Source organism: Ammodytes marinus (assembly GCF_949987685.1).
Source record: "Ammodytes marinus genome assembly, chromosome: 11".
NCBI classification, from domain to species: Eukaryota; Metazoa; Chordata; class Actinopteri; order Uranoscopiformes; family Ammodytidae; genus Ammodytes; species Ammodytes marinus.
Window position 1 is genome coordinate 30,720,716 of NC_137215.1, and position 13,609 is coordinate 30,734,324.

The window sequence follows — 13,609 nt, forward strand, 5'->3', positions numbered from 1 at the left end:
GGGAAACGCCTATGTATTCACCTGCTGTTCATAATACTTGTGTAGGTTGATGCCACCTTAATCAAACTTTCACTTTTACATTATGTTTCGTTGTGAACGTTTGCGTTACCCATCGTAAAAAATTATATAATTTTTGCATCCGTTTTTTTTTGTGTGGTTTTGGGTCCAATATGTTCATGTGGTATAACTAAATGAAACACACACCTATCAGGTCATATAGGTGAGGGTGTGCTGAAAAAAAGCATGCCAAACATTGGCATACTAGTAAGGATGAATCAAGAGTATCCGAAAACGGCCAAAATAAAAAAGAATGCACTTAATTTGAAAGCTTCTACCCCAATTTCGTTGCACTTTGTTCAATGACAATAAAGCAATTGTGATTGTGACTTGTGAGTATCCCCACAGCCGCCTGGCACCTCTCACAGCTCCATGGGCACAGCTCCATGGGCACAGCTCCATGGGCACAGCTCCATGGGCACAGCTCCATGGGCACAGCTCCATGGGCACAGCTCCATGGCTCCATCCCTGATCAAGGAGCTGTGTGTCAGAGTGAAGACCCAGAGGTCAACCATACTATCTACTGCTGCTCTATCCAGGCTCTTTTTTTTATTCTTTCTACTTTCGCTTCTATGTTGTCAGCTTCTACTTCAGAGAAGATCCTCTTCTTTGCCGTAATGCTCATATCCATGGCGTAAATCATATGGGCGAGGCCTCTAAACTGAGAAAATAAAGGTGTAGGATGATATTTGCGCCAGGGTCTGCACCAGTTTCCACGCAAGTTTGATCAATGAGGCCCACGGAGAGCAGGAGGATGTGTGGCGTTTCCTGTAAAATCTTGTGTTTTATAGAATGTGGAGTGCAGTCTAGCAGTTTAAGATTGGTGTTACTGGCTAATGAGTGGCTTGTATATCCACATACATACATGGCCATTGTGTTGTGACCTGACCCTTCATATACAATAGAGCACTGCTCTATTCTATTCATACAGCAAACACTGGTCCCAGAGTTCCTTTCAAACTGAAATCAGTTGCCTTTATTATGAAAACAAAAGAACATTGTATTTTATATATTGAGCTTACACGTTCATTTGCAAACAGACTGGCAGTAGATGAATGTAGAAGAAATCGTTCCAACGGGTTCTCCACAGATCTCACCAAGAATCGCACACAGATCCTCCATTTCATACCGTCTGGTAGAACATTTATTTTCAGTTGAAGTGTTACATGTTGAACAACAAACTTACAGTGGTCTTCTTCAGCCACAAATGTAATGCAGAGCCAAAGAGTCAAGACTAACTCAATAATGCATTGAACACGACAGAACTGGCAAGTCAGATTTGACATAATATATACATAATGTTTATGTACACATACTGTTGCACTATACTTCAGATGCTGGACTGTGAGACATTGCTGTGCATTGGTTAGTGGAAAACAACACTCAGAGCTCCAGATGTGGACAGAGTGACAGACGCTGATACACACAGCTAAATAATAAGTGAAGGAATATAGAAAGAGACAGAGCCCATAGAAACAAATCTTCATGACAGGGATTCATTTACCAACCACACTGGAGGAATGCAGAAAAAAAAATGACATTCTCTCATACACATTTGTATGGCTATACTTGTGAGGACACCCCTTGACATAATGCATGCCATTGCCCCCCTACCCCAACACTACCATAACCTAATTCTAACCTGTATTAAGCCTCAAACAGCCCTTTGAAGTAGTGAGGAGCAGGCAAAATGTCCTCGGCCTTAGAACTAAAATCACACACACACACACACACACACACACACACACACACACACACACACACACACACACACACACACACACACACACACACACACACACACACACACACACACACACACACACACACACACACACACACACACACACACACACACACACACACACGGCCAAATAAAAGAGTAGTCTATGAGGTGTCTGGGTCCAAATCATCATGTATCTATAGAACCTATCATCAATAACGGGACATTATGACAAGAAGGATGGATGCTTTATTTGTTTTTGGTAGTGCGGCTAAATTATGTACAGTACAAATACAGGCAACTTCATCTTGTTCTCAGACAGACATGTTGTAGAACACATCTTCCCTGTCCGGTTTGGTTGTGGTGGGGCATTGTTGGGACACAGTGGAGTTTGAAAGGGCTGGAGAGAGAGAGAGACAGTCTCAGCAGCAGCCTCCTGATGAAGGCTTGACTGAGGTACCAGGGGTCAGCTTGACATTGGGCTTGTCCCCCCCTCCGGCCGTGGCCCCGGGGCCCATCCTCTTCTTGATCTCAGCAGCCATGGTCATGAAGGCTTGCTCCACATTGGTGGCGTTCTTTGCGCTGGTTTCCAAAAAGGGGATGCCCAGAGAGTCTGCAAACTCCTGGACACAAGGGACAGAGGACAGCCCATTAAATAGGTTTGCAGTCGGGAGGTTCTTTACTTTATTTTTATAAAATGAAATGATTGATGAGATACTTCACACCACATGACATACAAGGACAGACATAACAGATGTCATGTCCATTCTACTGGCCTGTCTGGCTCTAGTCAGAACAATACAGTGAGCTAATAGTCATCATGAGAAGCAGAGTAGCACAGTGTATATGGTCAGATCAGATTAGTGTTAAACTGTCAAACTTCAATATGATCCATTTAGTCATTGAAGACTGTAGTGACGTGGTGGTTAAAGCCTTGAGCTTCTGACCACAGTCTAAAGGCCAAAGTCCTTTCAGATTATTATTATTATAAAAGATTATGAATAACATATGAACTCTGCCAGTAATTAAGTGGGATTTTCTTGTGTGGCTGTGTATTAAATAGGATTTCTGGTTGTGATTTGAGTTGATATTGCATGAACCTGGTTTGGAGCCAGTTGGCGTTAAGCTCTGTGCATGTCAATGGGCTTTTGGAGTGAAGTATCTTTATGTTGGGTGCAGTTGTTAGACTCTACAAGTGAGTTTTAAAGATTGGGATTTTTTTCAATGAGGGAGAAGGAGGAGTAGATGTGATTTTAAGAATGTTGTAATGGAGCTAACATATGTTTGGATCAATCTATTTATGAGACAAATAACGTGGCTCAATGGGTAGAGCTCGTAACATTAAAGCCACTACGAGTAACATGGCACGTTGGCGTCCCCTTTGGACAAAAGCGGTAGTATTTTTACGACGCCCGCTGTCGCAAAGCTGTTTTCTAGCTCGTGCCAGGCGTGCGAGTGTGAACTGAGAAGGGCGCAATATAGTGCATGTCCATGTGTTGAAAGTGTGAGGACTCTTTTCGGCTCCGTGAGAGTGGTTTTGATACTGCATCAACTAATGCCAGTCAGTAGCCCCTTTTACACAGCCAGTGAAAGCCGGGAATATGCCGGCCTTTCGGCCCTCCGCCCTGCTGTATAAATGCGACAGTTGCGGAACGAGGGAAGAAAGGTGCGAGTGATCGTTCCGGGAATTTTACTACCTCGGGGGGTAGTAAGATTCCCGACACGATCAGTTCCGCCTCTCTGTTTAAATGCTCCAGCTTGTTGATGCGGAACTGGGGGGCGTTTGACGTTCCATAGCCTACGTTCTAAACATGCGACCATGTTAGCAGTTGAAGGACGTGTGTTTAACATTAACCACGGCGGCCTGATGTCCAGTAAAAATCACCAAATAAAAGGAACGGCGTATAATCTAGCTGATCATAAGGTCCGTTGCTCAATCCAAACCCCCGCGCTTCATTTTGCAGAGTGTATGAGTCTATTTCTGCCCAGGAGAAGTTGTACAATGGGAAAGCTAGGCTAGGCTAAGTAAGGGATAAAGTATAGCGAACGGGTCACTTGCTAGAAATAAAGACCGACAAGCTGAAGCAGGAGCCCGACGCGCAGCGGAGGGCTCTTGCTCTAGGTTCTTATGTAACTAAAACGTAGTTCAGTACGCCAGTAAATAGGAACGACCAAGGAACGGTGGAATAGTCTGCTCGCCCCGCTAGACTGTCTGCTTCAGCTGACTGAAGGCTCGGGCTCAGCTGTTAGCCACAGAGCTACTGTTTTGCTAACACAACTCAAGACTCGCACACTCTACAAATAATAATTCTAATCGGCCAATATGTTTAACAAGAGTTCCATCTAGCTAACAAAGCATTATCCCCCAACATAAATAACACAATTCATGGAGAAAATTACTGCGGAACGTTTACATTGCGGGCTGCAGCCTGAAGTTACTGTCTTAATATGCGGCCAAACGTACTCACATCGTCTTGACTGGATTCCACCGCCGCTATTATTATCCTAAGTCTGAGCGTATATCCACACTTTATTTCTGCCTACAGTAACGTGACTTCACACACTGTGTGTATGTTTATGTCTGTCTCACAAAGAGACTCGCTCACAACCAACCTGTCACACAAACACACACACACAGACAGACACAGAGGTGAAGCAGTGAGCAGCGGAGTGATTTTTGTCAGTTTGGTTAACAGTCCCAGAGATGTTGGACTCAGCGCGTAGCGAGATCAACTGGCACATCGTGGGGACAGTAAAATACGGCCCTCTTACTGCAAGCTCCAGCACTTCTGCTCTCAATTCACCGGCCAGTATTGTTGTTGTAAAGCAGCTGACCGGCGCAGCGCTAAATGTTTACGTCACACCTGACGCTGTTTACAAGCACCTCTTTCATTCCGGAGCGCTGTGTAAAAGGCGCTACTGATGCGCCAGCAGGCCGGCGTTGCTTGGTTCTGTGTAAATAACACAGAAGCAAAGCCGGCATTTTGGAGTGATGTTGTTCCGTCAATATGCCGCAATCTCTGTGTAAAAGGGGCTAGTGCTACACACACCTGATTGCAATGAGTTGATGCAGCAGCGTCACCTAACTACTCTCTCTCACGGAGCTCCTCACAGAAAGCGAATGAACGAGAGACGGCAGTTAGTATGGATCACGATGAGGTAATGTGTTTGTGTTGTTGATGTAAATAATGACTATTTCAGATAATGGTTATCTGATGATGGTGAAGCAAAGCAAACTTTGTGTTAGTACCAACCGCTCATTCATTTAGGAGTAAACACTGCAGTCTAGTTTCGCTCTCGTGAAATTGTATACACGTTGCTTGGCAACGCCCTCCTCCCGCCCATAGCCTATATCACTCTCCCTTTTAGCTTTTCTTCATTGCATTGTCTTTTTTTTCTTTGATGGTTCAGCCCCGTTATCAGTCATTATGACGACGAATAACTGTCTCAAACAAGGCTCCCACTCCCCTTCCCTCACCTGGAGGGATATGCTTCTCAAATCGCGTTGCAGCGCCACACTGAAATCTGCGACCAATACGGATATGTGACCATAGAGCCTGCACGAGCGAACCGAAAATCGGACTGGGTGTGCGACCAGACCAAAAGCAGTAATAAAAACTATATAAAAACGTCTTTCTTTGCACTGATGGTCTCGTTTGCTGTTAAAGGTCATTTATGATTATCAGAGGAAACATGAGGCTGTTTAAAAGATATTTAAATGTTACTCGTAGCCGCTTTAAGGTTCAGTACTTGTCTCAGCAGACCCAGGTTAGTATCTAACATAACCAAGCAAATCAAAATGTAAGCCGGGCATAAACTTCTCTCCCACAGGTGTGCATATCAGAAGATGCCATTGTTTTGTGGACACGCAGCCAGTGAAATGTGGTTGACTGAAACACATAAGAAGAAGATGGGGCTTCCTAGTTTTGAGGAAGCAAGGATACTTCCACAAAGTCAATAGCCAGCAGCCTTACCTTTGCTGTTGTATAATCCACAACTTTCTTTGTCGTCAGGTCACACTTGTTCCCAACCAAAAGCTTGTTGACGTTTTCACTGGCATAGCGGTCGATTTCCTGTAGCCACTGTTTGACATTGTTAAAGGACTCCTAGAAGCAGAAACAGACATTAGCACCAAGCTAAATCTACAGAGGGCATCAATAGCTTTACAGAGCTAATGGTCAGATTGATGCCATAATGACATCATCATTAAGATGTTATAAAGCCCAGGTGAGGAACATATGAGGGACAGTGGGCTGCAGCATTGACTCTGATCACAGCTGTTTGGAACCGTCTACAACCACAACAATCCTTTCCAAATGTTTACATGCAGAAAGTCATTCATCGTACAGACAGAAAGGCACAAACACATGTCAATTGCATCTAGATAGATTTCTGCTTAGCATTTCCAAACTTTTAGATTTGAATGTCATTTTGTTTAAACTGAAGCATCACCAACACATGGTATCAGGAGGGACCTCCTCTAGTTCCATCTCCACTTATTGTAAAGATAAAACACAATCCTGAAACACCACAAGTTTGCATGGATGGACCATGTTCAAAAAATAACATTGATCCAGGGTCTCGATTCTTTAATACCTGGATGCCATCAAATCAAATGTTGATTTCCACGACTTGTGAAATTGCCTTCACAAAATGTCCAGTTCCAAGCCATTGTGGTAGGTAACTTAACCATAGAAAATAAGATAACCCGCGTTCCAATCCCCATACTTTCTGTTATTTGGTACGGTAGATTTTTTTTTTAGGATGGGTCTAAAGTCCCGTAGTGCGTTCTCTCCAGCACCAAACACAACGCAGGAGGAGCGGCATTAGTCGCGACCTGTGCCCGCCTGTAAGGAATTGTTCTCTGACACTTTTATCTGGCAGACTGCGCTGGAGAACCAGGCTGACAACTGCGCAACTTTAACACTTTACCGTCAAATATAGGCCCGGCAAAATATGTCCCCCGCTCGACTCAACAATATTGAATGAACTTTTTTTAATTCAATGATCACAATTGTGTTTGCAGTTTTTAACGTGATCAGACATGACATTTACGTGATAAGGGCATAGGCCTACACTTGTTTATACTTACTTGGTTACGATTAGAGTCTAACCAGTCCATTTAACCTGTTAAATTACTTTTTATTTGATTGAAATCACTTTTTATCCCCAGTAGCAGGATTGGAAATATTATTAATCTAAAAAGGAATCTAGTTATAGTCTTGCAATATGAGTCTCTCTGTCTTTGCAATATCTCAGTCAATGACTAAAAACTAATGACTGATTGTCTTCAGGTGTGAGTTGATTGTCTTTAGATGTGAGAGGGTGTCAGTCTTCAGTCTTTTCAAAGTCTTTTAAGAGTCCTCTAGTGTGTGGTACTAGAAAGTGCGGCTTAAAAATACCCGGATGCCTACTATATCCGGCCGAGATTTGCATGTGTTGAAATCAGCATGCTATTTGGGCGATTCTGACCCACAATCCAGTGCGCACTGGAAGTGACGTCACATCGACGGAGCCTCCATATGAAAAAGAAAAAAAAAAAAAAAACGGGAATACGAAGGACATAAAAGCAAGGGGCAAGATCAACGCACAATGTTATGCTGAAATAAAATAAGTAAAAGTATGTCCCAATTGTAGCATACTGCATCCTAACTCGCTTCTTTTTATGGTCAGCTGTAGTATGTAGAATAGTAAAAAAAAGAGCATGAGATTTGGAAGGAATATGTCATCTGCCGCAGAATAAATAAATGTTTTAAACTAAGTTAGAAGCGGTGTGATGGGGAGGGGACACTTACCTGGTCTGTGACATCATACACTACGATGATACCATGAGCTCCTCTGTAGTAGCTGGATGTGATAGTACGAAACCTCTCTTGACCCGCTGTATCCCACTGGCAAAGGGAAACAAATGGCATTGACTCACTTCAAGTATGGAAAAGCAACAATGAATGTATCCAACTAACAAGATTGTTTGTATCAATGCCTGCTCTTTTGCCACACGCTGCATTGTCCAAAAACTATTCAAAAACCCAGCAGTGAGCTTTATTAACATGAACACACTCTAGTCATTCCATCTCACAGCCGTATTCCTGTATGTATGCACTAGTTTGTTCTGAGTGAGCCTCTTCTAATAATGAAACTAAACAATTGTGAGGGTGATATCTTCAGACAGGTTGGAGATGGTATTGACAGCACACTGTTGATTTGGGTTTTTTGGGGGATCTGTTGACAAAATGACTTATACAACACATAATGGCAGAAGATGATCTTTTCATTTCTAGTTGTACAGATAACTAAAGAAAGACATGAACAGTTCTCCTATTGTGAGAACTAGACCGTTGTGTTAGCCAAGGTCACTGAAGCACATGGGAGGGGAAGCATAAGTTACTTACAATCTGGAGTTTAATGGTCTTTCCATCTAGTTCTATGGTTCGTATTTTGAAGTCCACACCAATAGTGCTAATGTAACTTTCCGTGTATGTGTCATCCTGCAGGGAGAAACAGAGATCACACATCCTGTTCGCTGTACACACACACACACACACACACACACACACACACACACACACACACACACACACACACACACACACACACACACACACACACACACACACACACACACACACACACACACACACACACACACACACACACACACACACACACACACACACACACACACACACACACACACACACACACACACACACACACACACAAAACTAGTGTGTGTACAGCTTCAATAGTATCCAAACACGATAAGACTATGAAGAAATGGCTAAGCTGCTGTAGTTTGCTCATGTAAGCATCATATCAGGTTTACAATAACTGGCTTTATTATGAATAAGAAAGCCAGATGAAGATAACTTAGACATACTGGGGCTGACTGAGGCTGAATACTGCTTCAGGGGAACAGTTGGTTACTTACGGCAAATCGGAGAAGGAGGCAGGACTTTCCAACACCAGAGTCACCAATCAGGAGCAGCTTGAATAAATAGTCACTGTGAGGGAAGAGTCAAAGACACTTGGTTAAAGTTATTCCTACTCAGCACATATAATATCAAAACAAATTACCCATATTTTTAATCTTTCCATCTCTTCTGGAATAGTTCCTAAAATTTGGAAAATAGCCCACATAATTCCTTTACATAAAGGTGGTGACAAAAATAATCTTAACTACAGGCCAATTTCCAAACTCCCATGCCTGGCAAATTCTAGAATCACTTATTAATAATCAGTTAAAAACATTTCTAACTAGTGCTTCCATTTTGAGCCCGTACCAATCTGGTTTTAGGGCAGGCCACAGTACTGTCTCTGCTGTGACTTTGGTTGTAAACAACATTGTTACAGCATTAGACAAGAAAAAGCACTGTGCAGCACTTTTTATTGATCTTTCAAAGGCCTTTAATACTGTTGACCACCATTTGCTTTTACAGAGGCTGTATGACATTGGCTTTGATCAGTCTGCATATGTAGCTGGTTTAGGGACTATCTCTCTGATAGACAGCAGTCAGTTAAACTGGGAAGATACCAATCTGAATTCTTAACTGTTACAAATGGTCCCACAGGGCTCAATTTTAGGTCCAGTTCTTTTCACAATTTATATAAATAACATTGTTTCATCGCAAAAAAACTGTCACGCCCATCTATACGCTGACGACACAGTACTGTATTGCATTTCCGATTCGGTGCACCAATCTATTCAGAACCTACAAAGCTCTTTTAACACTCTGCAGGACTGTCTAGTGGACCTCAGGCTGGTTCTAAATACAGACAAAACCAAATATATGTGTTTCTCCAGAGCAAGAACTACAGATTTGAATGATTTGAATATTTTTACAAAGAATGGATTTTTAATTGAAAGAGTCACAGAGTACAAATATCTCGGCATCTGGTTAGACGATAAACTCACTTTTAATTTTCATATAAAAAATCTTGTTTGTCGACTACGACAAAATTGGCTATTTTTACAGATGGGCTTTATCAGACCTGCTCCTCTGACATGCTTATGCTTTATGTCCCACAAGCCCGGTCTGAGCTGGGAAAGACAGCTTTTAGCTTCAGTGCCCCTGACTCCTGGAACAACTTACAGCAACAAATTAAACTAAATACCTTCATATCCTTTAACCAATTTAAACAAACTTATCTTAAATCTGCCAAACTCTACCTGTAACTGTTTTAATTAGGCTATATTGTACTTTCACCCATTTCATTTTAATTGCTGCCACTCTTCACCACTGTGTAAATGGTTCGTGTATTTGATGTATTTGCATTGAATATTGTGTATGTATTGTTGTTTTTCCTTTGAACTCGACGTCATTGTAAATGAGGGTCACCCCTCAATTGGTCTCTCGAGGATAAATAAAAGTTAAATAAATAAAATAAAATAAAAGGTGAAGTAAGCGATTTATTTATGTTAATATAAGTGTTAAATCGCTCTTTATTCATACAGTGATCACTTATATAGTGTGCACGTTTCATAAAGCCGATCTCTAAGTCACTTGCTCTGCATGTAATCGGCAAATAAACTTTTCAGGGATCCCACTAATGATAACCAATCAGAAGAGAGAACGCTACTAACCGTCACCCGTCTCACTGCCGGTGCACGCGCAGAGCGACAGATAGGTGAATTATGCGCCTACAATGGCGGAGCAGGTCAAAATCCTTCCCAATGTCTGTTTTGATGGTTTTTATCATGTTTTATCACACTTATGGATCTGAGATGATGCTAGATAACTCGCTGCTTGAAGACCGCAGTGCATTAATGTGGTGACGAAGGAGGGGACTGCTAACTGCAGTAACTGACAAGTTAGCTAAACTGACCATTCCGCTTACTGAACCTTTCAGTGAGAAAGAGTTATGTACATACATGGCTGCCACAGTAAGCCACATGCTGAAACCACTAGTCTGATTCTACACCTCACACTTCTTATTCCTAGTAGTCAGGGAATAGTATCAGACGACATAGCTTTCTTCACCCATGTGTTTATAAAGAGTCTAATAACACTTAAAAAGTTGAATTTCAAATCCCCCAAGAGCTGCTGAAAGTTGAGTACTTTCTAGCCTTCATCTACCTTATAGGTGAAACACTGAAAATGTTTACCTCTGTCTGAAGTAGCTTGTGAGTTGTCAAACTCGGGTGTTTTCGGGATTCTGAATTGATTGCAAGCATTTGTTTTGCACCAAAACCAGTCCTTCGTGGAAAAACGGACATTTTTCTTTCCGCCATAACCTACTTATGCATTTTACATCAAAACTCCTGAACCAAACATGATAACACATAACAGGTGATGTTTACCTTCATGTTTTCATGGTCAGGGATAACAATGACACCACATACAACATCAAAAACTGTTCAGGTGAATATTTAATGATGTTGCAAAAAAAAATGAAATCATAGCATCTGAGAACCTGACTTTATAATGTTGTATGTTGCATGAATGTTGTGTAGAGTTTGATAAACTTACATAATTTTGTTCATTAACCAAAACATAGGCTTAAAGGCATACTGATACAATGCAACATGTTAATGAACAGTGTTTCCCCTACCATTATACAGGCCTGGCGGCCCCGCCAGGCCAACGGGACCTCCCGCCAGGCCAACAGCAGCCTGACTTAAATTTTTTTTAATTTTTTTTAATCAATTTCTCATTGATTCAGTAATAATCATTTGCGAGCGTCTGCGCGGCACTGTCGGTCTACCCCTCGTGTGCGCCTGTCTTTACAACCTCTCGTTTGATCATCCCATCAGCTGATCTGTGTGTCTGCTTGTGTGTGTGTAGACTGCGCACGGCGGGCGCGATGCACGTGTGCATTCGGTGCGCACTTGTTAAACACGGAAGCCAATGAGCAGAAGCATGACTAGCAAGCAAACGCTGAACTAATGGCAAAAATAAAACCAGCGTCTGCTCTATGGAGATATTAAGGACTCAGTAACAGGGACGTTGAACAGGAAAAAGTGCTGAGCAAAACTTAGAAAGTTAAAATCGCTACGTCGCCGTGGGTGAACGTTTGCCAATTACAGCACTTCCAGACCTTCTGTACAAATGAAATTAAGTACGATGGTCTGGTTGGACCAGGCTAGTTTTATATTATGTGTATGAGCAATATCAATATTTCATATCATTAACTAAAATAAAAATAACCAAATCTAAAGGGAATATCTATACTGTTACAGTATAGATATTCCCATTAGATTATTATTATTTTTTAAATTATTGACACTAAATTATGAAGAAAAAAAAAGTGTCTGCAGGGCCAGTGAAAATATACAAGGGGCCAGTAAAACTCGGATCCACTGGCCCGGCGGGCCAGTAGGAAAAGAAAGTTATGTTGAACCCTGTTACACCACTTAGACATTTTTGCCTTATTCCTCCAAATATTCTCTCAAAATGGAATAAAACCACAACTTTCGAATAGGGTCTCTAGAAAATTATGTGTTAAAGGGGACATATTATGAAAAACCAAACATTGCAGGTGTTTGGGCACACTTTTTAGGTTATTGGGGTCCCTACCAGCACACACAAGCTTCAAAAAGACAAATATGTCAGTTTCTTCTGGGATGCTTATTTCGAAAAAGGGGGGATTTGAAGGTCTGTTCCAAAAAACACCGACTGACGAAATTGGTCGGTTTTCATTAACATAAATACTCCCACGGGAAAGCTTGCCAGAAACTCGGCAGTTGATTGGCAAATCAAGACGCCCCCGTTGGTAACCACACACACCTGGAACTGCACCTGCTAATGCAACATCAGAGCAGAAGCAAGCTGCAGTGTTAGCTCATCCTCAAGCTACCATCACACCCCAGCCTCGAAGCAGACCGGGGCTGAATGGATTTACTTCATTTTGTGTTAGGCTATGCCCAGCAAAGGTTGGCAATCTAGTGTGATCTGCCGTTATACTGGAGTGTGGAGGAGATTGTGTCTGGAAGACTGAGAGACACCATCTCTCCTCTGGAAATGTAAGTAGTCCTATTTAAAAAAACAAATCTGTCCGTTTATGAGTTCAATGTGTGTAATGTGCTTTGATTTATCCCTCCTATAATAACCAACGCCGACTGAAACGAGATAATGCCACTGGGTTAAGTAGTTAGCGTTAGCGTCCGCTAGCTTAACCGTTAGCTTTATGCTAACGTTTAGATCTGTGAGTCTGTCCATGACAGCCCGTGTGAAAAACAGACAGGGAAACTGTACGGTGTGTTGGAAACTGAATAGTATTTGTTTGTTGTTGACAGTGTGTAGTTATGCAAGCAGTCGTGGTACATGCAGCAGTAGGCCTATTACATCTCCAGTGTTTATGTACACTAAAATAGACAGGAAGAATAGCCTAATGTAAGTTGCCTCTGCTGCTGTTTGTTTCCTGTCCATTATATTTCAAAAAGAACACAGTATCACTCAGAACTTGTTGCTTCTTGAGCAAGGGCTATACTGAACTTATTAGTAGCCTATCTTATTTAATAATCGAAGAAAAAATATATTTTCATTAGTTTGTAGCTTTGCCATAACTACAGATGTATGATGTATATTTCAGCTAGGCTACATGATTTAACATTGAATGTGTCATGTTTTACAGATATGAGTGACCTGACGGACCACACTATCTGTTCCATCAGAGGAGACTGTTCATCTTGATGCAATTTTCACAGTTTTCAGCTCAGACTCCCGCCTTACCAGGTTCAGTTGTAAAGCTTTTGGTTTAGAAGTGGTAAGTGTGCTGACATTTGCTGTAGAAATGAAGCTAAACATGGTAACATCGATCTCCATGCTGCATTGGCCAAAAGTAAACAAAACTGACAGCTGTGCGTGTGCCATGCCCATATAGGTTGGT

General features: G+C 41.9%; 1 protein-coding gene across 1 annotated transcript in view; it reads right to left on the bottom strand.

The window, feature by feature from the left end:
• Positions 1-1,014: 1,014 nt before the first annotated feature.
• LOC307257947 (ras-related protein ORAB-1-like) overlaps positions 1,015-13,609 on the bottom strand; it is a 29,381-nt gene continuing 16,786 nt past the window's right edge. The window contains exons 2-6 of the mRNA XM_080037313.1: positions 8,712-8,784; positions 8,173-8,268; positions 7,576-7,671; positions 5,755-5,886; positions 1,015-2,403 (exon numbers count right to left, since the gene is read on the bottom strand). Of these exons, the coding sequence (XP_079893439.1) occupies positions 2,203-2,403; positions 5,755-5,886; positions 7,576-7,671; positions 8,173-8,268; positions 8,712-8,784 (598 nt within the window). The 3' untranslated portion in view covers positions 1,015-2,202. The remainder of the gene's footprint in view (positions 2,404-5,754; positions 5,887-7,575; positions 7,672-8,172; positions 8,269-8,711; positions 8,785-13,609) is intronic.